Raw genomic sequence first — 25,000 nt, forward strand, 5'->3', positions numbered from 1 at the left:
GGTATCATATTACTGGTATTATATTACTGGTATTATATTACTGGTATTATATTACTGGTATTGGAGTCATATTACTGGTATTATATTACTGGTATTATATTACTGGTATTGGAGTCATATTACTGGTATTATATTACTGGTATTATATTACTGGTATTATATTACTGGTATTGGAGTCATATTACTGGTATTATATTACTGGTATTATATTACTGGTATCATATTACTGGTATTATATTACTGGTATCATATTACTGGTATTATATTACTGGTATCATATAACTGGTATCATATTACTGGTATTGGAGTCATATTACTGGTATTGGAGTCATATTACTGGTATTGTAGTCATATTACTGGTATTATATTACTGGTATCATATAACTGGTATCATATTACTGGTATTATATTACTGGTATTATATTACTGGTATCATATAACTGGTATCATATTACTGGTATTGGAGTCAAATTACTGGTATTATATTACTGGTATCATAGTACTGGTATTATATTACTATTAAATAGATCAACAGTTTAACTGATATGTGGTTGTCATAGTAACTGTAAATCACTCTGGATAAAAGCTGCTGAGATTGGACTAAAATGTTAAATGTGATGCCTGTCACCTGCAGTACGTAGTCTAGGGCCAGGTGCCTGAAGCACTTCCTGGTCAGGGTGAGCGAGGAAGTGGCCTCCTCCACCTCGTGAGGTTTGTTCCTGGGGGCCTGGGCGTTCTTCACCTGGGCTATCTCCATGTCCTCCCTCACACGGTCAAACTGCTTCTTCGTCTCCTTGAACTTACGCACGTCCCTACAGGGGAGGAGAGAGAGAGAGAGTGACCTCACACATCTCCCTACAGGGGAGGAGAGAGAGAGAGAGAGAGTGACCTCACACATCTCCCTACAGGGGGAGGAGAGAGAGAGTGACTCACACACGTCCCTACAGGGGAGGAGAGAGAGAGAGTGACTTACACTCATCCCTACAGGGGAGGAGAGAGAGAGTGACTTACACTCATCCCTACAGGGGAGGAGAGAGAGAGTGACTTACACACGTCCCTACAGGGGAGGAGAGAGAGAGTGACCTCACACATCTCCCTACAGGGGAGGAGAGAGAGAGAGAGAGTGACTTACACTCATCCCAACAGGGGAAGGAGAGAGAGAGAGTGACTTACACTCATCCCAACAGGGGAGGGAGAGAGAGAGAGTGACTTACACTCATCCCAACAGGGGAGGAGAGAGAGAGAGAGAGAGAGAGTGACCTCACACATCTCCCTACAGGGGAGGAGAGAGAGAGTGACTCACACACGTCCCTACAGGGGAGGAGAGAGAGAGAGAGTGACTTACACTCATCCCTACAGGGGAGGAGAGAGAGAGTGACTTACACTCATCCCTACAGGGGAGAGAGAGAGAGTGACTTACACACGTCCCTACAGGGGGAGGAGAGAGAGAGTGACTCACACATCTCCCTACAGGGGAGGAGAGAGAGAGAGAGAGTGACTTACACTCATCCCAACAGGGGAAGGAGAGAGAGAGAGAGTGACTTACACTCATCCCAACAGGGGAGGAGAGAGAGAGAGAGTGACTTACACTCATCCCAACAGGGGGAGGAGAGAGAGAGAGTGACTTACACTCATCCCAACAGGGGGAGGAGAGAGAGAGACTTACACTCATCCCAACAGGGGGAGGAGAGAGAGAGAGTGACTTACACTCATCCCAACAGGGGAGAGAGAGAGAGAGAGAGTGACCTCACACATCTCCCTACAGGGGAGGAGAGAGAGAGTGACCTCACACATCTCCCTACAGGGGAGGAGAGAGAGAGAGAGTGACTTACACTCATCCCAACAGAGGAAGGAGAGAGAGAGTGACTTACACTCATCCCAACAGGGGTGACTTACACACGTCCCTACAGGGGGAGGAGAGAGAGAGAGAGTGACTTACACACGTCCCTACAGGGGGAGGAGAGAGAGAGAGTGACTTACACTCATCCCAACAGGGTGACAATGACTATAGTAGTTGTTGACAAGACAGCACAAACAGATCTGGCACCAGGCTCAGGAAACCTTGAGAGGACCTCACATTTTACAGAACAATGAAGGAAGAGAGATGAGAGACTGAAACATAGAGATGTATAGAGATCAGCTCCATCCCATTAAGGCGTCTGTGAGCACACAGGGTAGCTCCATTGAGGCCATCTCACTTGAGTCACTGTTCTTCTTCTACTACTTCTATGAGTTGGTAAACAATCTGAAAAGGGTGCATACTGCCACCTGGAGGGTGTTGTTTGAACCGGTATAAAGACACAGTCGGTTGATTCACTGGCACCTGTAGATCTGGAAAGTTCCTCATTGGCTGATCCTCACGATGACCTGGATGGAATTACGTGATCCTTCGTTAACCCATAGAAAATCCTGCCCAGTTAACTACTTCCGAATGGTGAAAGTCCTCAATGGAGCTGTCCATGCTAAAATGTGCTTTTGGGTACTAGAGTCCTCTATCCATCTCTATGGACTGAAATGCGACAAGAAGAAGAGGCCTACACCAAAGGAAGAAGGGATGATACTCACTCTTTGATGAAGGTGTGGAGTTGCTGTTTGATTGACCTCTGGGCCTGGTCAAATAGGATCTGTAGATAAAGAGACAGAGAGAGACACAGAGGGAGACACAGAGGGAGAGAAAGACAGAGTCAGGGGAGAGAGAGATAGGCAAGGAGAGAGACACAGAGAGGGAGAGAGAGAGACATGGGGGAGAGAGATAGGCAAGGAGAGAGACACAGAGAGGGAGAGAGAGAGACATGGGGAGAGAGAGATAGGCAAGGAGAGAGAGACAGAGAGGGGAGAGAGAGAGACATGGGGAGAGAGAGATAGGTAAGGAGAGAGACACAGAGAGGGGAGAGAGAGAGACATGGAGAGAGACAGAGAGAGAGAGAGAGAATGGGAGACAGAGAGAGAGACACGGAGAGAGAGAAACGGAGAGAGAGACAGAGAGGGAAAGAGACAGAGACAGGGAGAGAGAGACAGAGAGGGAGAGAGACAGAGAGAGAGAGAATGAGAGACAGAGAGAGACATGGAGAGAGAGACACGGAGAGAGAGACACAGAGAGAGAGACAGAGAGAGGGAAAGAGACAGAGACAGAGTTGGGGAGAGAGAGAGAAAGACCAAGACAGAGAGAGAAAGAGACAGAGAGAGAGTTGGGGAGAGAGAGAGAAAGACCAAAGACAGAGAGAGAAAAGAGACAGAGAGGGAAAGAGACAGAGAGGGAAAGAGACAGAGACAGAGTTGGGGAGAGAGAGAGAAAGACCAAAGACAGAGAGAGAAAGAGACAGAGAGGGAAAGAGACAGAGAGGGAAAGAGACAGAGACAGAGTTGGGGAGAGAGAGAGAAAGACCAAAGACAGAGAGAGAAAGAGACAGAGATAGCGAGAGAGACACAGTGAATCCCAAACCACTGTCTCGCCCCTACCAACCCTCTCGGAGGTCCCTCTGTTTACTTGTGTTGTGCCGTATCTCAGAGGGTGACTTCCAGAGAGTGGCGAGGGGGATCAATAAACCCATCAACTTCGAGACACAGAGAGGGGCGAGGGGGATCAATAAATCCATCAACTTCGGGACACAGAGAGGGGCGAGGGGATCAATAAATCCATCAACTTCGGGACACAGAGAGTGGCGAGGGGGATCAATAAATCCATCAACTTCGGGACACAGAGAGTGGCGAGGGGATCAATAAATCCATCAACTTCGGGACACAGAGAGGGGCGAGGGGATCAATAAACCCATCAACTTCGGGACACAGAGAGTGGCGAGGGGGATCAATAAACCCATCAACTTCGGGACACAGAGAGTGGCGAGGGGGATCAATAAATCCATCAACTTCGGGACACAGAGAGTGGCGAGGGGGATCAATAAACCCATCAACTTCGGGACACAGAGAGTGGCGAGGGGGATCAATAAATCCATCAACTTCGGGACACAGAGAGTGGCGAGGGGGATCAATAAACCCATCAACTTCGGGACACAGAGAGTGGCGAGGGGGATCAATAAACCCATCAACTTCGGGACACAGAGAGTGGCGAGGGGATCAATAAATCCATCAACTTCGGGACACAGAGAGTGGCGAGGGGGATCAATAAATCCATCAACTTCGGGACACAGAGAGTGGCGAGGGGGATCAATAAATCCATCAACTTCGGGACACAGAGAGTGGCGAGGGGATCAATAAACCCATCAACTTCGGGACACAGAGAGTGGCGAGGGGATCAATAAATCCATCAACTTCGGGACACAGAGAGTGGCGAGGGGGATCAATAAATCCATCAACTTCGGGACACAGAGAGGGGCGAGGGGGATCAATAAATCCATCAACTTTGAGACACAGAGAGTGGCGAGGGGGATCAATAAATCCATCAACTTCGAGACACAGAGAGTGGCGAGGGGGATCAATAAATCCATCAACTTCGGGACACAGAGAGTGGCGAGGGGGATCAATAAATCCATCAACTTCGAGACACAGAGAGGGGCGAGGGGATCAATAAATCCATCAACTTCGGGACACAGAGAGTGGCGAGGGGGATCAATAAATCCATCAACTTCGAGACACAGAGAGGGGCGAGGGGGATCAATAAACCCATCAACTTCGGGACACACATGACATGAATGATGCACGAAATTCAAAATGAACAAATCCTCCCTGTCGTTTTACAAAATATAAACCTCAGTTTAACAGTTAAACATTTTATTTTGGGAGCTGTTTAATATTGTATGTGTCAAGCCTCGAACATCAGAAATAAAGAAACGCACGTATCATGTAATTAGGCATGCCTCGGCCTCTCCGTTCTTTTGTGTGAAATTGCGAAAAAAGAAAAAAAAAATTACGCTGTGCCTTATGGGATTCCACTTCGCTATGAAGCCGGCAGCATTGCAGGCTCAGTCTAAGTGCCGACCGGAGGGGATAATTATCCCATACAACCTCAATCATTTTCACTCCCTCGGCCTCGGGAACACTTGTTCAAATGGTGGAGGCGCGCTTGAACGCACAAATGTACACGCCGAGGGGCGAGCGGGTGATTTGAGATTCTGCCTGTGAGACCGCTAGTTAATGACATTCAGGAGCTGTCTTCAAGACAGCTAGTTAATGATATGATCTGTCTTTGAGACAGCTAGTTAATGACATTCAGGAGCTGTCTTTGAGACAGCTAGTTAATGATATGATCTGTCTTCGAGACAGCTAGTTAATGATATGATCTGTCTTCGAGACAGCTAGTTAATGATATGAACTGTCTTTGAGACAGCTAGTTAATGACATCCAGGAGCTGTCTTTGAGACAGCTAGTTAATGATATGATCTGTCTTCGAGACAGCTAGTTAATGATATGATCTGTCTTCGAGACAGCTAGTTAATGATATGAACTGTCTTCGAGACAGCTAGTTAAAGATATGAACTGTCTTTGAGACAGCTAGTTAATGATATGAACTGTCTTCGAGACAGCTAGTTAATGATATGATCTGTCTTCGAGACAGCTAGTTAATGATATGATCTGTCTTCGAGACAGCTAGTTAATGATATGAACTGTCTTCGAGACAGCTAGTTAATGATATGAACTGTCTTTGAGACAGCTAGTTAATGATATGAACTGTCTTCGAGACAGCTAGTTAATGACATTCAGGAGCTGTCTTTGAGACAGCTAGTTAATGACATTCAGAAGCTGTCTTTGAGGCAGCTAGTTAATGACATTCAGAAGCTGTCTTCGAGACAGCTAGTTAATGATATGAACTGTCTTCAAGACAGCTAGTTAATGATATGAACTGTCTTCGAGACAGCTAGTTAATGATATGAACTGTCTTCGAGACAGCTAGTTAATGATATGAACTGTCTTTGAGACAGCTAGTTAATGATATGAACTGTCTTCGAGACAGCTAGTTAATGATATGATCTGTCTTCGAGACAGCTAGTTAATGATATGATCTGTCTTCGAGACAGCTAGTTAATGATATGAACTGTCTTCGAGACAGCTAGTTAATGATATGAACTGTCTTCGAGACAGCTAGTTAATGACATTCAGGAGCTGTCTTTGAGACAGCTAGTTAATGACATTCAGAAGCTGTCTTCGAGACAGCTAGTTAATGATATGAACTGTCTTCGAGACAGCTAGTTAATGACATTCAGAAGCTGTCTTCGAGACAGCTAGTTAATGATATGAACTGTCTTCGAGACAGCTAGTTAATGACATTCAGGAGCTGTCTTCAAGACAGCTAGTTAATGATATGAACTGTCTTCGAGACAGCTAGTTAATGATATGAACTGTCTTCGAGACAGCTAGTTAATGATATGAACTGTCTTCGAGACAGCTAGTTAATGATATGAACTGTCTTCGAGACAGCTAGTTAATGACATTCAGGAGCTGTCTTCGAGACAGCTAGTTAATGATATGAACTGTCTTCGAGACAGCTAGTTAATGATATGAACTGTCTTCGAGACAGCTAGTTAATGATATGAACTGTCTTCGAGACAGCTAGTTAATGATATGAACTGTCTTCGAGACAGCTAGTTAATGATATGAACTGTCTTTGAGACAGCTAGTTAATGATATGAACTGTCTTCGAGACAGCTAGTTAATGATATGAACTGTCTTCGAGACAGCTAGTTAATGATATGAACTGTCTTCGAGACAGCTAGTTAATGATATGAACTGTCTTCGAGACAGCTAGTTAATGACATTCAGGAGCTGTCTTCGAGACAGCTAGTTAATGATATTCAGGAGCTGTCTTCGAGACAGCTAGTTAATGATATGAACTGTCTTCGAGACAGCTAGTTAATGACATTCAGGAGCTGTCTTCGAGACAGCTAGTTAATGATATGAACTGTCTTTGAGACAGCTAGTTAATGACATTCAGGAGCTGTCTTTGAGACAGCTAGTTAATGATATGAACTGTCTTTGAGACAGCTAGTTAATGACATTCAGGAGCTGTCTTTGAGACAGCTAGTTAATGATATGAACTGTCTTCGAGACAGCTAGTTAATGATATGAACTGTCTTCGAGACAGCTAGTTAATGATATGAACTGTCTTCGAGACAGCTAGTTAATGACATTCAGGAGCTGTCTTTGAGACAGCTAGTTAATGATATGAACTGTCTTCGAGACAGCTAGTTAATGACATTCAGGAGCTGTCTTCGAGACAGCTAGTTAATGATATTCAGGAGCTGTCTTCGAGACAGCTAGTTAATGATATGAACTGTCTTCGAGACAGCTAGTTAATGACATTCAGGAGCTGTCTTCGAGACAGCTAGTTAATGATATTCAGGAGCTGTCTTCGAGACAGCTAGTTAATGATATGAACTGTCTTCGAGACAGCGAGTTAATGACATTCAGGAGCTGTCTTCGAGACAGCTAGTTAATGATATGAACTGTCTTCGAGACAGCTAGTTGATGATATGAACTGTCTTCGAGACAGCTAGTTAATGACATTCAGGAGCTGTCTTCGAGACAGCTAGTTAATGATATGAACTGTCTTCGAGACAGCTAGTTAATGATATGAACTGTCTTGAGACAGCTAGTTAATGATATGAACTGTCTTGAGACAGCTAGTTAATGACATTCAGGAGCTGTCTTGAGACAGCTAGTTAATGACATTCAGAAGCTGTCTTCGAGACAGCTAGTTAATGATATGAACTGTCTTCGAGACAGCTAGTTAATGATATGAACTGTCTTCGAGACAGCTAGTTAATGATATGATCTGTCTTCGAGACAGCTAGTTAATGATATGAACTGTCTTGAGACAGCTAGTTAATGATATGATCTGTCTTCGAGACAGCTAGTTAATGATATGAACTGTCTTCGAGACAGCTAGTTAATGATATGAACTGTCTTCGAGACAGCTAGTTAATGATATGAACTGTCTTTGAGACAGCTAGTTAATGATATGAACTGTCTTCGAGACAGCTAGTTAATGATATGAACTGTCTTCGAGACAGCTAGTTAATGACATTCAGGAGCTGTCTTCGAGACAGCTAGTTAATGATATTCAGGAGCTGTCTTCGAGACAGCTAGTTAATGATATGAACTGTCTTCGAGACAGCTAGTTAATGACATTCAGAGCTGTCTTCGAGACAGCTAGTTAATGATATTCAGGAGCTGTCTTCGAGACAGCTAGTTAATGATATGAACTGTCTTCGAGACAGCGAGTTAATGACATTCAGGAGCTGTCTTCGAGACAGCTAGTTAATGATATGAACTGTCTTCGAGACAGCTAGTTGATGATATGAACTGTCTTCGAGACAGCTAGTTAATGACATTCAGGAGCTGTCTTCGAGACAGCTAGTTAATGATATGAACTGTCTTCGAGACAGCTAGTTAATGATATGAACTGTCTTCTGGAGACAGCTAGTTAATGATATGAACTGTCTTCGAGACAGCTAGTTAATGACATTCAGGAGCTGTCTTCGAGACAGCTAGTTAATGACATTCAGAAGCTGTCTTCGAGACAGCTAGTTAATGATATGAACTGTCTTCGAGACAGCTAGTTAATGATATGAACTGTCTTCGAGACAGCTAGTTAATGATATGATCTGTCTTCGAGACAGCTAGTTAATGATATGAACTGTCTTCGAGACAGCTAGTTAATGATATGATCTGTCTTCGAGACAGCTAGTTAATGATATGAACTGTCTTCGAGACAGCTAGTTAATGATATGAACTGTCTTCGAGACAGCTAGTTAATGATATGAACTGTCTTTGAGACAGCTAGTTAATGATATGAACTGTCTTGAGACAGCTAGTTAATGATATGAACTGTCTTCGAGACAGCTAGTTAATGATATGATCTGTCTTCAAGACAGCTAGTTAATGATATGAACTGTCTTCGAGACAGCTAGTTAATGATATGATCTGTCTTCGAGACAGCTAGTTAATGATATGAACTGTCTCGAGACAGCTAGTTAATGATATGATCTGTCTTCGAGACAGCTAGTTAATGATATGAACTGTCTTCGAGACAGCTAGTTAATGATATGATCTGTCTTCGAGACAGCTAGTTAATGATATTCAGGAGCTGTCTTCAAGACAGCTAGTTAATGATATGAACTGTCTTCGAGACAGCTAGTTAATGATATGAACTGTCTTCGAGACAGCTAGTTAATGATATGAACTGTCTTCGAGACAGTTAGACTTTACTGTGAATGTTTACTTACAAGCCCTTAACCAACAGTGGAATTCAAGAAGAGTTAAGAAAATATTTACCAAGTAGACTAAAATAAAAAGTCATAATAAAAAGTAACACAATAAGAATAACGAGGCTTTATACAGGGGGACCGGTACAGAGTCAATGTGGAGGCTATATACAGGGGTACCGGTACAGAGTCAATGTGGAGGCTATATACAGGGGTACCGGTACAGAGTCAATGTGGAGGCTATATACAGGGGGTACCAGTACAGAGTCAATGTGGAGGCTATATACAGGGGGTACCGGTACAGAGTCAATGTGGAGGCTATATACAGGGGTACCGGTACAGAGTCAATGTGGAGGCTATATACAGGGGGTACCGGTACAGAGTCAATGTGGAGGCTATATACAGGGGTACCGGTACAGAGTCAATGTGGAGGCTATATACAGGGGGACTGGTACAGAGTCAATGTGGAGGCTATATACAGGGGTACCGGTACAGAGTCAATGTGGAGGCTATATACAGGGGTACCGGTACTAAGTCTGTGTACAGGGGTTAGAGGTCATTTGTACATGTAGTCAGTACACTGGTAACAACCTAAGCACTATGAAACTTCTATCGGATCAAATCCCTCGTAGAAAATAAGACAGTAAATGTTTTCGGTTTTAACCAAATTAGATTCTCTCTCATTGATCCTTCATACAAAAACTCCTTGCTTTGATGAGGCGGGAAAAAACCACCATCATCTGTTTTCCCTCTCACTTCCCTTCTTCTTCTCTGGTGTCACTCACACATTTCAGTTCATTAACACAGCTCCCGCGTTGGGACAATCAGGGTCATGTTTTTGTAAATGCTGGATCTCTATGGCAAGACGTATGTTCACGTGTGACTAATGGACGGACAGAGACCGATCCACAGTCCCTTCCCCAATCAGGACATGTACCTGTGTGCCATTTTATATGACTCCTTAAAACTGCACCCCACATAATAGAAGGTCTGAATATTCAGTTAGAGATATTCCATGTTCTCTTCCGATCTCAGAGAGAGAGAGAGAGAGAGAGAGAGAGAGAAGAGGAGAGACAGAGAGAGACAGAGAGACAGAGAGAGAGAGAGAGAGAGGAGAGAGAGGAGAGAGAGAGACAGAGAGAGAGAGGAGAGAGAGAGACAGAGACAGAGAGAGAGACAGAGGAGAGAGACAGAGAGAGAGAGACAGAGAGAGAGAGACAGAGAGAGAGAGAGAGAGAGACAGAGAGAGAGAGAGAGAGCAGAGAGAGAGAGAGAGAGAGAGAGAGAGAGAGAGAGAGAGAGAGAGAGAGAGAGAGAGAGAGAGAGAGCGAGAGAGACAGAGACAGAGAGAGAGAGAAAAAATCATCCACTAATCTGCACCTGTCAGCTGGTACGGTGTCCCTGAATGGCCAAAATACACCAAACCAAATGCTATTATCACAACGTCCAAACTAGAAACGGCTGAATATCTGGCAGCAGGAACATCGTTTTGGCTGAAATTTGTTGAAAAGTTATTTAGAGGTGAGATTACAAACTAGGTCAACATCAAAAACACCAAACACCAGGAACATGATTTTATTAAAGGCCTAAATCCTGATCTGACCATAAAACATTGTGATGACCACAGATATGTGAGGAGAGGGAAGAATGAGAGAGGAAGAGAAGAGGAATGGTCCCTAAGAGCTGACTAGTTAAACGACAGGAAGGATTTAGGAGATTTTAGCTCGACTGTTAAAAAGACAGGAATTTCCTCTCTTTCTTCCTGCTCTCTCGCTCCCTCTCCTTGTCTCCCTCTCTGTCTCTCTCCCTTAACTTTTACAACTAGTTCTCTACCAAACTCTCTCTCTCTCGTACTCTCTTTAGCTCCTCTCCCCCCCACCCCGTTAACTTGTACAACTACCAAACCTATGACCCCTGCGTAACAGGCTCAGAGACCCCATGGCACTCATCATGCCTATCACATATGGAAGCAGCACAGTGTGTGTGTGTGTGTGTGTGTGTGTGTGTGTTTGTGTGTATTTGTGTGTGTACTCTCTGTCTGTCCTACACAGCTGTGTGCTCTAATTCTAAACATTCTCTCCAATTCTGGCTCAGAGCAGAACACTCTGGACTCAAGATGGAAGAACAGAGTGTTTGTGTGTGTGTCTTACCATGTGGTAACGGAGGCTGGAGGCTCTGTACGCTCATGCATATGCATGAGTGTGTGTGTGTGTGTGTGTGTGTGTGTGTGTGTGTGGGAAAGAGAGACAGAGTGAGTGTATATGGGTGGGTCTTACCATGTTGTAGTTGACAATCTCAAAGTGTGTGTGTGTGTGTGTGTGTGTGTGTGTGTGTGTGTGTGTGTATGTGTGGGAAAGAGAGACAGAGTGAGTGTATATGGGTGGGTCTTACCATGTTGTAGTTGACAATCTCAAAGTGTGTGTGTGTGTGTGTGTGTGTGTGTGTGTGTGTGTGTGTGTGTGTGTGTGTGTGTGTGTGTGTGTGTGTGTGTGTGTGTGTGTGTGTGTGAGAAAGAGAGACAGAGTGAGTGTATATGGATGGGTCTTACCATGTGGTAGTTGACAATCTCAAACTGTGTGTGTGCTCGCATTCAGTGCATTTGAAAAGTATTCAGACCCCTTGACTTTTTCCACATTTTATATACAGTGGGGAGAACAAGTATTTGATACACTGCCGATTTTGCAGGTTTTCCTACTTACAAAGCATGTAGAGGTCTGCAATGTTTATCAAAGGTACACTTCAACTGTGAGAGACGGAATCTAAAACAAAACTCCAGAAAATCACATTGTATTATTTTTAAGTAATTAATTTGCATTCTATTGCATGACATAAGTATTTGATACATCAGAAAAGCATAACTTAATATTTGGTACAGAAACCTTTGTTTGCAATTACAGAGATCATACGTTTCCTGTAGTTCTTGACCAGGTTTGCACACACTGCAGCAGGGATTTTGGCCCACTCCTCCATACAGACCTTCTCCAGATCCTTCAGGTTTCAGGGCTGTCGCTGGGCAAATACGGACGTTCAGCTCCCTCCAAAGATTTTCTATTGGGTTCAGGTCTGGAGACTGGCTAGGCCACTACACGGTCCCCACGGTAAGCACGAGGAGTTGGCTCAGGTCTCCTACCTGACTCAGCCAATCTCCTCGTGTGCCCCCTCTCCCCAAAAATGATTGGGGCTGCCTCTCGGGCTTCCGTGCTAGCCGTGTACCCTCATATAGTCTCCGTTCCTCTATTCTCCTGTATTTCTCCTCCTTAGAACGCGATACTCTCAGACTGCATCCAGGGTCCTGCCTCCTTAGAACGGCGATACTCCCCAGACTGCGTCCAGGGTCCTGCCTCCTTAGAACGGCGATACTCCCCAGGCTGCGTCCAGGGTCCTGCCTCCTTAGAACGGCGATACTCCCCAGGCTCGTCCAGGGTCCTGCCTCCTTAGAACGGCGATACTCCCCAGGCTGCGTCCAGGGTCCTGCCTCCTTAGAACGGCGATACTCCCCAGGCTGCGTCCAGGGTCCTGCCTCCTTAGAACGGCGATACTCCCCAGGCTGCGTCCAGGGTCCTGCCTCCTTAGAACGGCGATACTCCCCAGGCTGCGTCCAGGGTCCTGCCTCCTTAGAACGGCGATACTCCCCAGGCTGCGTCCAGGGTCCTGCTCCATCTACTATTTCCTCCCATGTCCAGGATCCTTTTCCGTCCAAAATCTCCTCCCAAGTCCATAACCGCTGTTCCTCCTTTTCACGCTGCTTGGTCCTGGTTTGGTGGGTTATTCAGTCACGTTCGTCGTACCGATGGGAACGAGCCGCACCGTGATTTGAATACATTCTTCTTTTAAAAACACGAAGAACACTTAAACAAACTAACCAACCAACCAACCAACCAACCAACCAACCAACCAAAAAGAACATGCCGCTATAAACAACTAGTGCTGACATGCAACTACACATAGACAATAACCCACCAAACCAACATGGAAATGGCAACCTAAATAGTATCCCCAATCAGAGACAACGATAAACAGCTGTCTCTGATTGGGAACCAATTCAGGCCACCATAGACCTACATTTACCTAGACAATACCAAAACCCCATAGATATACAAAAAACGTAGAAAAGACCAAAAACACACACCACTCTCGTCACACCTGACCTAACCAAAATAATAAAGAAAACTAAGATAACTAAGGTCAGGGCGTGACACAAGCAAAGAGGCACTGAGTTTTAAGGTAGACCTTGAAATACATCCACAGCTCCACCTCCAAATGACTCAGATGATGTCAATTAGCCTATCAGAAGCTTCTAAAGCCATTCTAGAATTTTCTGTAATTTCCAAGCTGTTTAAAGGCACAGTCAACTTAGTGCATGTAAACTTCTGATCCTCTGGAATTGTGATACCGTGAATTATAAGTGAACTAATCTGTCTTTAAACAATTTTTGGAAAAATGACTTGTGTCAACGCACAACGTAGATGATGTCCTAACCAACTTGCCAAAACTATAGTCTGTTAAACAACAAATTTGTGGAGTGGTTGAAAAAGAGTTTTAATGACTCCAACCTAAAGTGTATGTCAACTTCAGAATCTAACAACACAACAATTCATTTAAATGACAATAAATAAAGGTTAACATACTTGTTTTCACTGTTTTCAGAACTCAAAAGTCGTCCCGTCTGCTAAATGACTTAAATGTAAATGTAAATGTCCCCTGATGTGGTTTAAACATTGTTGTGAACACAGAACATCTCATTTTGTTGTTTTTACATTTAAAAAAAAAAACTGGAGGAAAACCAGAAATATTTGTGGGACCAAAAAATAGGAAAAACTAAACAAAGAATATGGAATTTGAGCGAAAGATTTTAATGTATTTTTAAACGAACCAACCTAAATGTTTTGCTGTGTACTTTAGAGTGTGACATCCTGCAGAACAGCATTTTGGGAAAAGTTGAGGTCAGGTCCAAAATTGTCCAAACGTCTTCCATTTAAGAATGATGGAGGCCACTGTGTTCTTGGGAACCTTCAATGCTGCAGAAATGTTTCGGTACCCTTCCCCAGATCTGTGCCTCGACACAATCCTCTACGGACAATTCTTTAAACGGGCGGCAGGGTAGCCTAGCGGTTAGAGCGTTGGACTTGTAACCGGAAGGTTGTGAGATCAAACCCCCGAGCTGACAAGGTACAAATCTGTCGTTCTGCCCCTGAACAGGCAGTTAACCCACTGTTCCTAGGCCGTCATTGAAAATAAGAATTTGTTCTTAACTGACTTGCCTAGTTAAATAAAGGTAAAATAAAAAAACCTCATGTCTTGGTTTTTGCTCTGACATGCACTGTCAACTGTGGGACCTTATATAGACAGGTGTGTGTGTGTGTCTTACCATGTTGTAGTTGACGATCTCCTGCAGGCTCTCCCCACACTTCTCCAGACACTCCTAGAGACACAGGGAGACCTTCAGGTTACACACATGACTGTAGTGAGTTGATGTTCACTTCACAGATCATCACTGAGATTCATTCTACTCCGACAGCTAGCAGGCTTGTACAGGAAGAAGTTCAATTCAATGTATTGAAAAATAAAGAAGGTCTCAGATCTCTCTCATTAATCTAACATCTTCACGTCTATATTTCACCAGCTATGGGGGGAAGATGGTCTCGGTCTGGACAATGCTGTTTATATTTCAACTGTTATTGTTGAAGAGGGGAAATTTTAAGGAATGTAGAGACTAGAGGAATGTGGTGAAGTATCTCTATTTCAGACATCCTCTATTCTACTCCACTCTACCTCCACTCTAATATACCTCCACTCTACCTCCACTCTAATTCTAACTCCTCTAACTCCACCTCCACTCTAACTCCACTCTAACTCTACCTCCCTCTAACTCCTCTAACTCTACCTCCCTCTACCTCCACTCTAACTCTACCTCTAACTACACTCTAACTCTACTCTAACTCCACTCTACCTCCACACTAACTCTACTCTACCTCCACTCTAACTCTACTCTACCTCCTCTAACTCCACCTCCACTTTAACTCCACTTTAACTCCACTCTATAACTCTACTCTAACTCCCTCTAACTCTACCTCCACTCTAATATACCTCCACTCTACCTCCTCTAATTCTAACTCCACTCTAACTCCACTCTAACTCTACCTCCACTCTAACTCCACTCTAACTCTACCTCCCTCTAACTCCACTCTAACTCTACCTCCACTCTACCTCCACTCTAACTCTACCTCTAACTACCTCTAACTCTACTCTAACTCCACTCTACCTCCACACTAACTCTACTCTACCTCCACTCTAACTCTACTCTACCTCCACTCTAACTCCACCTCCACTTTAACTCCACTTTAACTCCACTCTATAACTCTACTCTAACTCCACTCTAACTCTACCTCCACTCTAAAATACCTCCACTCTACCTCCACTCTAATTCTAACTCCACTCTAACTCCACTCTAACTCTACCTCCACTCTAACTCCACTCTAACTCTACCTCCACTCTAACTCCACTCTAACTCTACCTCCACTCTACCTCCACTCTAACTCTACCTCTAACTACACTCTAACTCTACTCTAACTCCACTCTACCTCCACTCTAACTCTACTCTACCTCCACTCTAACTCTACTCTACCTCCACTCTAACTCCACCTCCACTTTAACTCCACTTTAACTCCACTCTATAACTCTACTCTAACTCCACTCTAACTCTACCTCCACTCTAACTCTAACTCCACTCTGACTCTAACTACACTCTGACTCTAACTACACTCTAACTCTAACTACACTCTAACTCCACTCAAACTCTACTCTAACTCCACTCTACCTCCACTCTACTCTACCTCCACTCTAACTCCACCTCCACTCTAACTCCACTCTAACTCTACTCTACCTCCCCTCTACCCCCACTCTAATTCTACCTCCACTCTAACTCTCCTCTAACTCTACTCTAACTCCACTCTATCTCCACTCTAACTCTACCTCCACTCTAACTCTACTCTACCTCCACTCTAACTCCACTCTACCTCCACTCCTCTACCTCCACTCTAACTCTACTCTACGTCCACTCTAACTCTACCTTCACTCTAACTCCACTCCACCTCCACTCTAAACACTCCTCTAACTCTAACTCCACTCTACCTACACTCTAACTCTACTCTACCTCCACTCTAACTCTACTCGACCCCCACTCTAACTCTACGTCCACTCTAACTCTACCTTCACTCTAACTCTACTCTACCTCCACTCTACTCTACCTCCACTCTACCTCCACTCTAACTCTACTCTACCTCCACTCTAACTCCAGTCCACCTCCACTCTAACTCCATTCCTCTAACTCTAACTCTACTCTACCTCCACTCTAACTCTACTCTACCTCCACTCTAAATCTACCTCCACTCTACCTCTACTCTACCTCTACCTCCACTCTATTCTACCTCCACTCTAACTCTAACTACCTCCACTCGAACTCTACTCTTCCTCCACTCTAACTCCACTCTACCTCCACTCGAACTCAACTCTACCTCCACTCTACCTCCACTCTAACTCCACCTCCACTCTAACTCTAACTCCACTCCTCTAACTCCACTCTACCTCCACTCTAACTCCACCTCCACTCTACCTCCACTCTACAACCACTCCAACTCCACTCTAACTCCCCTCTAACTTCAATCTTGGTTTCATCAGACCAGAGAATCTTGTTTCTCATGGTCTGAGAGTCCTTTACGTGCCTTTTGACAAACCCCAATGGGCGGTCATGTGCCTTTTACTGAGGAGTGGCTTCTGTCATGTGCCTTTTACTGAGGAGTAGCTTCAGTCTGGCCAATCTACCATAAAGACCTGATTGGTGGAGTGCTGCAGAGATGGTTGTCCTTATGGAAGGGTCTCCCATCCCCACAGAGAAACTCTCGAGCCAGATTGCTCAGTTTGGCTGGGCGGCCAGCTCAGAGTCTTGGTGGTTCTAAACTTCTTCCATTTAAGAATGATGGAGGCCACTGTGTTCTTGGGGACCTTCAATGTTGCAGAAATGTTTTTGTACCCTTCCCCAGATCTGTGCCTCGACACAACCCTGTCTCTGAGGATTCCTTCGACCTCATGGCTTGGTTTTTTTGCTCTGACATGCACTGTCAACTGTGGTACCTTTATATAGACAGGTGTGTACCTTTCCAAATCATGTCCAAGCAATTGAATTTACTACATTTTGTAGGTTTGAAGATTATTTCCTGCAATTCTACACATTTTGTCATGAGGGGCAGAGAACATTATGCCGTTTTAAAGCAAATTTTAATTTGCAATTCTATACATTTGTCTAATGTGTATATCATGTGATATTTGAGTGACTTAAACATTACAACAAAATCTTTGGGCAGAGAAACCTAGCTAAAAACCGTTAGCTGACATGGGCTATTTGATCTGTAGATTTCTGACAAGTAATAAATATCTCTCTAATGACAAGAGGAACTGATGGATGCACGAGCCAATTTAGAAATTGCACCTTGTACATTCTACTATTTATACAACTAGCAACGGTAAATTGAGACCCCCGCGACCCCGTCTGCCGACCCTAAGGGGACGCGCCCCACAGTTTGGGAATCACTGTTCTATCATACCATCTGTTGACATTTATATATAAATATATTTTTATATTGTGAAATCGTTCTGATTGTGTTGTGACGTCATGTGGCTGTAATATTTGTGTAGTAGCAGGGTACTTACAGAGATCATTTCTTCCTTCTTGCACTGGTGAGACAAGTCTTTGATGCCGGTGACAAACAGTTTGTTGGCGCTTACGTACGCCCTGCCGCTTCGATCATACCGCTACATAACTTCACCAGCTAGGAGAAGGAGAGAGAGAGAGAGAGAGAGAGAGAGAGAGAGAGAGAGAGAGAGAGAGAGAGAGAGAGAGAGAGAGAGAGAGAGAGAGAGAGAGAGGTTTGGGTTATTCAGTTTGAGTGGGCCGTTTAAAAAAGTATTGAGAGGGTATTCAGGTACGGTAGCTCAAACCCAGTGTAGATGTGTCGTGTTGTCAATGTGTTGTGTTGTCAATGTGTTGTGTTGTCAATGTGTTGTGTTGTCAATGTGTTGTGTTGTCAATGTGTTGTGTTAGGGACATGGTCAGGGACAGAGACAGAGACATGGTCAGGGACAGAGACAGGGTCAGGGACAAGGACAGAGACAGAGACATGGTCAGGGACAGAGACATGGTCAGGGACAGAGACATGGTCAGGGACAGAGACAGGGACAGAGACATGGTCAGGGACAGAGACATGGTCAGGGACAGGGTCAGAGACAGAGACATGGTCAGGGACAGAGACAGGGACAGAGACAGGGTCAGAGACAGAGACATGGTCAGGGACAGGGACATGGTCAGGGACAGAGACAGAGACATGGTCAGGGACAGAGACAGAGACATGGTCAGGGACAGGGACATGGTCAGGGACAGAGACAGAGACATGGTCAGGGACAGGGACATGGTCAGGGACAGAGACATGGTCAGGGACAGAGACAGAGACATGGTCAGGGTCAGGGACATGGTCAGAGACAGAGACATGGTCAGGGACAGGGTCAGAGACATGGTCAGGGACAGAGACAGAGACATGGTCAGGGACAGGGACATGGTCAGGGACATGGTCAGGGACAGAGACATGGTCAGGGACAGAGACAGAGACATGGTCAGGGACAGAGACATGGTCAGGGACAGAGACAGGGTCAGAGACATGGTCAGGGACAGAGACATGGTCAGGGACAGAGACAGAGACATGGTCAGGGTCAGGGACATGGTCAGAGACAGAGACATGGTCAGGGACAGGGTCAGAGACATGGTCAGGGACAGAGACAGAGACATGGTCAGGGACAGGGACATGGTCAGGGACATGGTCAGGGACAGAGACATGGTCAGGGACAGAGACAGAGACATGGTCAGGGACAGGGACATGGTCAGGGACAGAGACATGGTCAGGGACAGAGACAGAGACATGGTCAGGGACAGGGTCAGAGACAGAGACATGGTCAGGGACAGAGACATGGACATGATCAGGGACAGAGACAGGGTCAGGGAAAGAGACATGGTCAGGGACATGGTCAGGGACAGAGACATGGTCAGGGACATGGTCAGGGACAGAGACATGGTCAGGGTCAGGGACAGAGACATGGTCAGGGACAGGTTCAGGGACAGGGTCAGGGACAGGGACAGGGTCAGGGACAGGGACAGGTTCAGGGACAGGGACAGGGTCAGGGACAGGGACAGGTTCAGGGTCAGGGACAGGGACAGGTTCAGGGACAGGGTCAGGGACAGAGACAGAGACGTTATTACAGTACCTTATCTAGTTTAGCTTCGATCTCCACCACATCCGTCTCCACCTCATTGATGCCAGCCCTGCAGAAACACAAGACAAACAGACAGGTCAGCATCATACAGATCTACGATCAGGGAAGAGATGGAGCTGGAGAGGAGAGGAGAGGAGAGGAGAGGAGGAGAGGAGAGGTGGAGAGGAGAGATGGAGAGGAGAGATGGAGACGAGAGATGGAGAGGAGAGGAGAGATGGAGAGAAGAGGAGAGATGGAGAGGAGAGATGGAGAGGAGAGGAGAGATGGAGAGGAGAGGAGAGATGGAGAGGAGAGAGGGAGAGGAGAGGAGAGATGGAGAGGAGAGATGGAGAGGAGAGGAGAGATGGAGAGGAGAGGAGAGATGGAGAGGAGAGGAGAGGAGAGGAGAGATGGAGAGGAGAGATGGAGAGGAGAGATGGAGAGATGGAGAGGAGCGAGGGTAGATGGAGAGATGGAGAGGAGAGATAGAGATGGAGAGATGGATAGAGGAGAGATGGAGAGGAGAGATGGAGAGGAGAGGAGAGATGGAGAGGAGAGGAGAGATGGAGAGGAGAGATGGAGAGGAGAGATGGAGAGGAGAGATGGAGAGGAGAGGAGAGATGGAGAGGAGAGATGGAGAGGAGAGATGGAGAGGAGAGATGGAGAGATGGAGAGAAGAGATGGAGAGGAGAGTTGGAGAGAATAGGAGAGATGGAGAGAAGAGGAGAGATGAGGAGGAGTGGAGAGAAGAGGAGACGAGAGAAGAGGAGAGAAGAGGAGAGGAGATGGGGAGTAGCACAGAGGAAAAGCCAGATTCCAGATCGACACTCAGATCCCTGTGTCACATATAATGTTGTCTCTGATTGGGGATCATATTTAGGCAGCCTTTTCCCGCCTGTTGTTTGTGGGATCTTGTTTTTGCGTAGTGCCTGTGAACACTGCATTTACTTCACGTTTCGTTTGTTCGGTATTGTTTTTGGTGAGTTTAATTTATTAAAACATGTAGAACTCTACGCACGCTTTGTCCATTAATTCAACCAACGTTCGTGACAATCAGTTAGGTTACCATAGGCGTTTTTTGTTCTATATCTATAGACGTGACCCAGTCTTTTTGTTCTATATCTATAGACGTGACCCAGTCTTTTTGTTCTATATCTATAGACGTGACCCAGTCTTTTTGTTCTATATCTATAGACGTGACCCAGTCTTTTGTTCTATATCTATAGACGTGACCCAGTCTTTTTGTTCTGTATCTATAGACGTGACCCAGTCTTTTTGTTCTATATCTATAGACGTGACCCAGTCTTTTTGTTCTATATCTATAGACGTGACCCAGTCTTTTTGTTCTATATCTATAGACGTGACCCAGTCTTTTTGTTCTATATCTATAAACGTGACCCAGTCTTTTTGTTCTATATCTATAGACGTGACCCAGTCTTTTTGTTCTATATCTATAGACGTGACCCAGTCTTTTTGTTCTATATCTATAAACGTGACCCAGTCTTTTTGTTCTATATCTATAGACGTGACCCAGTCTTTTTGTTCTATATCTATAGACGTGACCCAGTCGTTTGTTGCATGCTAGTTATCCAACTACAGCTAACACAGTTAGGACAAACTGTGCAGATAGAATAACAGCAAAAGCAGCTGCATGTCATGTCGTTTGACCCGTTTCTCTACTGATACAGCCATAATACTGATAATATCAGTATCATAATAATGATACTGCCATTTCTTTGATTAGAGCCATAAAAGTTACGCTGATTCAATATTTCGACTGGCTCAGAAAAGATGTCCGTCTCGTCCCGACACGTTAACTCTCCATAGGACAGTGGAGATCAAATGTCAATATTTAGACAATTATGCAAAGATGGCAACGTTTCTACAACCCCCCTCCGCCCCTCCGACCCCTCCGACCCCTCCCACCCCCTTTTGAAAAAACAAACGTTATGCTAGAAGCAATGGGAAATAATGGGTCGATGCTTTTTACAGTGGAGATCAAGTTAATGAATTGTCTGGCTGGGCTGACGGGACCGTGGATGTGTATGGTCCCACCTCCTGGGGGATGGCTAACGTGATAGGTCGGGCTGACGGGACCGTGGATGTGTATGGTCCCACCCCTGGGGGATGGCTAACGTGATAGGTCGGGCTGACGGGACCGTGGATGTGCATGGTCCCACCTCCTGGGGGATGGCTAACGTGATAGGTCGGGCTGACGGGACCGTGGATGTGTATGGTCCCACCCCTGGGGGGTGGCTAACGTGATAGGTCGGGCTGACGGGACCGTGGATGTGCATGGTCCCACCCCTGGGGGGGATGGCTAACGTGATAGGTCGGGCTGACGGGACCGTGGATGTGTATGGTCCCACCCCCTGGGGGGATGGCTAACGTGATAGGTCGGGCTGACGGGACCGTGGATGTGCATGGTCCCACCCCTGGGGGATGGCTAACGTGATAGGTCGGGCTGACGGGACCGTGGATGTGCATGGTCCCACCTCCTGGGGGGGGGGATGGCTAACGTGATAGGTCGGTCTGATGGGACCGTGGATGTGCATGGTCCCACCCCCTGGGGGGTGGCTAACGTGATAGGTCGGTCTAATGGCCTTATGCCCCCTGGCTGTCTGTGGGACACACTGACTGAATTTGTTGTTCGTGTGTGTGTGTGTGTGTGTGTGTGTGTGTGTGTGTGTGTGTGTGTGTGTGTGTGTGTGTGTGTGAAGCCACTTAGAGAAGCATGCTGAGGCCTGAGGGACCCCCTCCACGGCCCACATATAGGGGGTTACCATGACAACTGACCACTTCGTGTGTGTGTCTGTGTGTGTATTTATATTTGGGTCTAATGGAGTAGTAAACCCCAAGGGGGAGAGAAGGCAGTCAGGGGGCAGCTGGGCATTCACCATCTACCACCTAATACACACACAGCTACAGGTAATGTATGGCCAGCTACAGGTAATGTATGGCCAGCTACAGGTAATATATGGCCAGCTGCAGATAATGTATGGTCAGCTACAGGTAATGTATGGTCAGCTACAGGTAATGTATGGTCAACTACAGGTAATGTATGGCCAGCTACAGGTAATGTATGGCCAGCTACAGGTAATGTATGGCCAGCTACAGGTAATGTATGGCCAGCTACAGGTAATATATGGCCAGTAATGTATGGCCAGCTACAGGTAATGTATGGTCAGCTACAGGTAATGTATGGCCAGCTACAGGTAATGTATGGCCAGCTACAGGTAATGTATGGCCATCTACAGGTAATGTATGGTCAACTACAGGTAATGTATGGACAGCTACAGGTAATGTATGGCCAGCTACAGGTAATGTATGGCCAGCTACAGGTAATGTATGGCCTGTAATGTATGGCCAGCTACAGGTAATGTATGGCCAGCTACAGGTAATATATGGCCAGTAATGTATGGCCAACTACAGGTAATGTATGGCCAGCTACAGGTAATGTATGGCCAGCTACAGGTAATGTATGGCCAGCTACAGGTAATGTATGGCCAGCTACAGGTAATGTATGGTCCGCTTCAGGTAATGTATGGTCAGCTACAGGTAATGTATGGCCAGCTACAGGTAATGCATGGTCAGCTACAGGTAATGTATGGCCAGCTACAGGTAATGCATGGTCAGCTACAGGTAATGAAAGATGAAACACAACTGTCCATGTACAGTACAGTATATAGCCTAGAGTCATGTGGCTGAAACTACAGCAGTAGAGTAGAGATGGGGGTAGATATGGACACTGGTGGGGGTAGATATGAAGGACACTGCTGGGGGTAGATATGAAGGACACTGGTGGGGGTAGAGATGAAGGACACTGGTTGGGGTAGAGATGAAGGACACTGGTGGGGGTAGAGATGAAGGACAGTGGAGGGGGTAGATATGAAGGACACTGGTTGGGGTAGAGATGAAAGACACTGGTTGGGGTAGATATGAAGGACACTGCTGGGGGTAGATATGAAGGAAACTGCTGGGGGTAGATATGAAGGACACTGGTTGGGGTAGATATGAAGGACACTGGTGGGGGTAGAGATGAAGGACACTGCTGGGGGTAGATATGAAGGAAACTGCTGGGGGTAGATATGAAGGACACTGGTTGGGGTAGATATGAAGGACACTGGTGGGGGTAGAGATGAAGGACACTGCTGGGGGTAGATATGAAGGAAACTGCTGGGGGTAGATATGAAGGACATTGGTTGGGGTAGATATGAAGGACACTGGTTGGGGTAGAGATGTAGGAAACTGGTGGGGGTAGATATGAAGGAAACTGCTGGGGGTAGATATGAAGGAAACTGCTGGGGGTAGATATGAAGGACACTGGTTGGGGTAGATATGAAGGACACTGGTTGGGGTAGAGATGAAGGACACTGGTGGGGGTAGATATGAAGGACACTGGTGGGGGTAGATATGAAGGACACTGGTGGGGGTAGAGATGAAGGACACTGGTGGGGGTAGATATGAAGGACACTGGTGGGGGTAGATATGAAGGACACTGGTGGGGGTAGAGATGAAGGACACTGGTGGGGGTAGATATGAAGGACACTGGTGGGGGTAGAGATGAAGGACACTGGTGGGGGTAGAGATGAAGGACACTGGTGGGGGTAGAGATGAAGGACACTGGTGGGGTTAGAGATGAAGGACACTGGTGGGGTAGAGATGAAGGACACTGGTTGGGGTAGATATGAAGGACACTGGTGGGGGGTAGATATGAAGGAAACTGCTGGGGGTAGATATGAAGGAAACTGGTGGGGGTAGAGATGAAGGACACTGGTGGGGGTAGAGATGAAGGACACTGGTGGGGGTAGATATGTAGGACACTGATTGGGGTAGATATGAAGGACACTGGTTGGGGTAGATATGAAGGACACTGGTGGGGGTAGAGATGAAGGACACTGGTGGGGGTAGATATGAAGGACACTGGTTGGGGTAGATATGAAGGACACTGGTGGGGGTAGAGATGAAGGACACTGGTTGGGGTAGATATGAAGGACACTGGTGGGGGTAGAGATGTAGGACACTGGTTGGGGTAGATATGAAGGACACGGGTGGGGGTAGATATGAAAGACACTGGTGGGGGTAGATATGAAGGACACTGGTGGGGGTAGATATGAAGGACACTGGTTGGGGTAGAGATGAAGGACACTGGTGGGGGTAGATATGAAGGACACTGGTGGGGGTAGATATGAAAGACACTGGTGGGGGTAGATATGAAGGACACTGGTTGGGGTAGATATGAAGGACACTGGTGGGGGTAGAGATGAAGGACACTGGTGGGGGTAGATATGAAGGACACTGGTGGGGGTAGAGATGAAGGACACTGGTGGGGGTAGAGATGAAGGACACTGGTGGGGGTAGATATGAAGGACACTGGTTGGGGTAGATATGAAGGACACTGGTGGGGGTAGAGATGTAGGAAACTGGTGGGGGTAGAGATAAAGACCACTGGTGGGGGTAGAGATGAAGGACACTGGTGGGGGTAGAGATGTAGGAAACTGGTGGGGGTAGAGATGAAGGACACTGGTGGGGGTAGATATGAAGGA

The 25,000-nt window shown here is 46.0% G+C and overlaps 1 protein-coding gene across 1 annotated transcript in view; it reads right to left on the bottom strand.

Moving 5' to 3' along the window:
• The window catches only part of LOC127910536 (arf-GAP with coiled-coil, ANK repeat and PH domain-containing protein 3-like), a 51,305-nt gene extending 31,712 nt beyond the window's left edge, over positions 1-19,593 (bottom strand). The window contains exons 1-5 of the mRNA XM_052474581.1: positions 19,467-19,593; positions 17,865-17,983; positions 14,527-14,580; positions 2,566-2,624; positions 629-812 (exon numbers count right to left, since the gene is read on the bottom strand). Of these exons, the coding sequence (XP_052330541.1) occupies positions 629-812; positions 2,566-2,624; positions 14,527-14,580; positions 17,865-17,873 (306 nt within the window). The 5' untranslated portion in view covers positions 17,874-17,983; positions 19,467-19,593. The remainder of the gene's footprint in view (positions 1-628; positions 813-2,565; positions 2,625-14,526; positions 14,581-17,864; positions 17,984-19,466) is intronic.
• Between the last annotated feature and the right edge of the window lie 5,407 nt (positions 19,594-25,000).

Source organism: Oncorhynchus keta, chromosome 21, assembly GCF_023373465.1.
Source record: "Oncorhynchus keta strain PuntledgeMale-10-30-2019 chromosome 21, Oket_V2, whole genome shotgun sequence".
Lineage (NCBI taxonomy): Eukaryota > Metazoa > Chordata > Actinopteri > Salmoniformes > Salmonidae > Oncorhynchus > Oncorhynchus keta.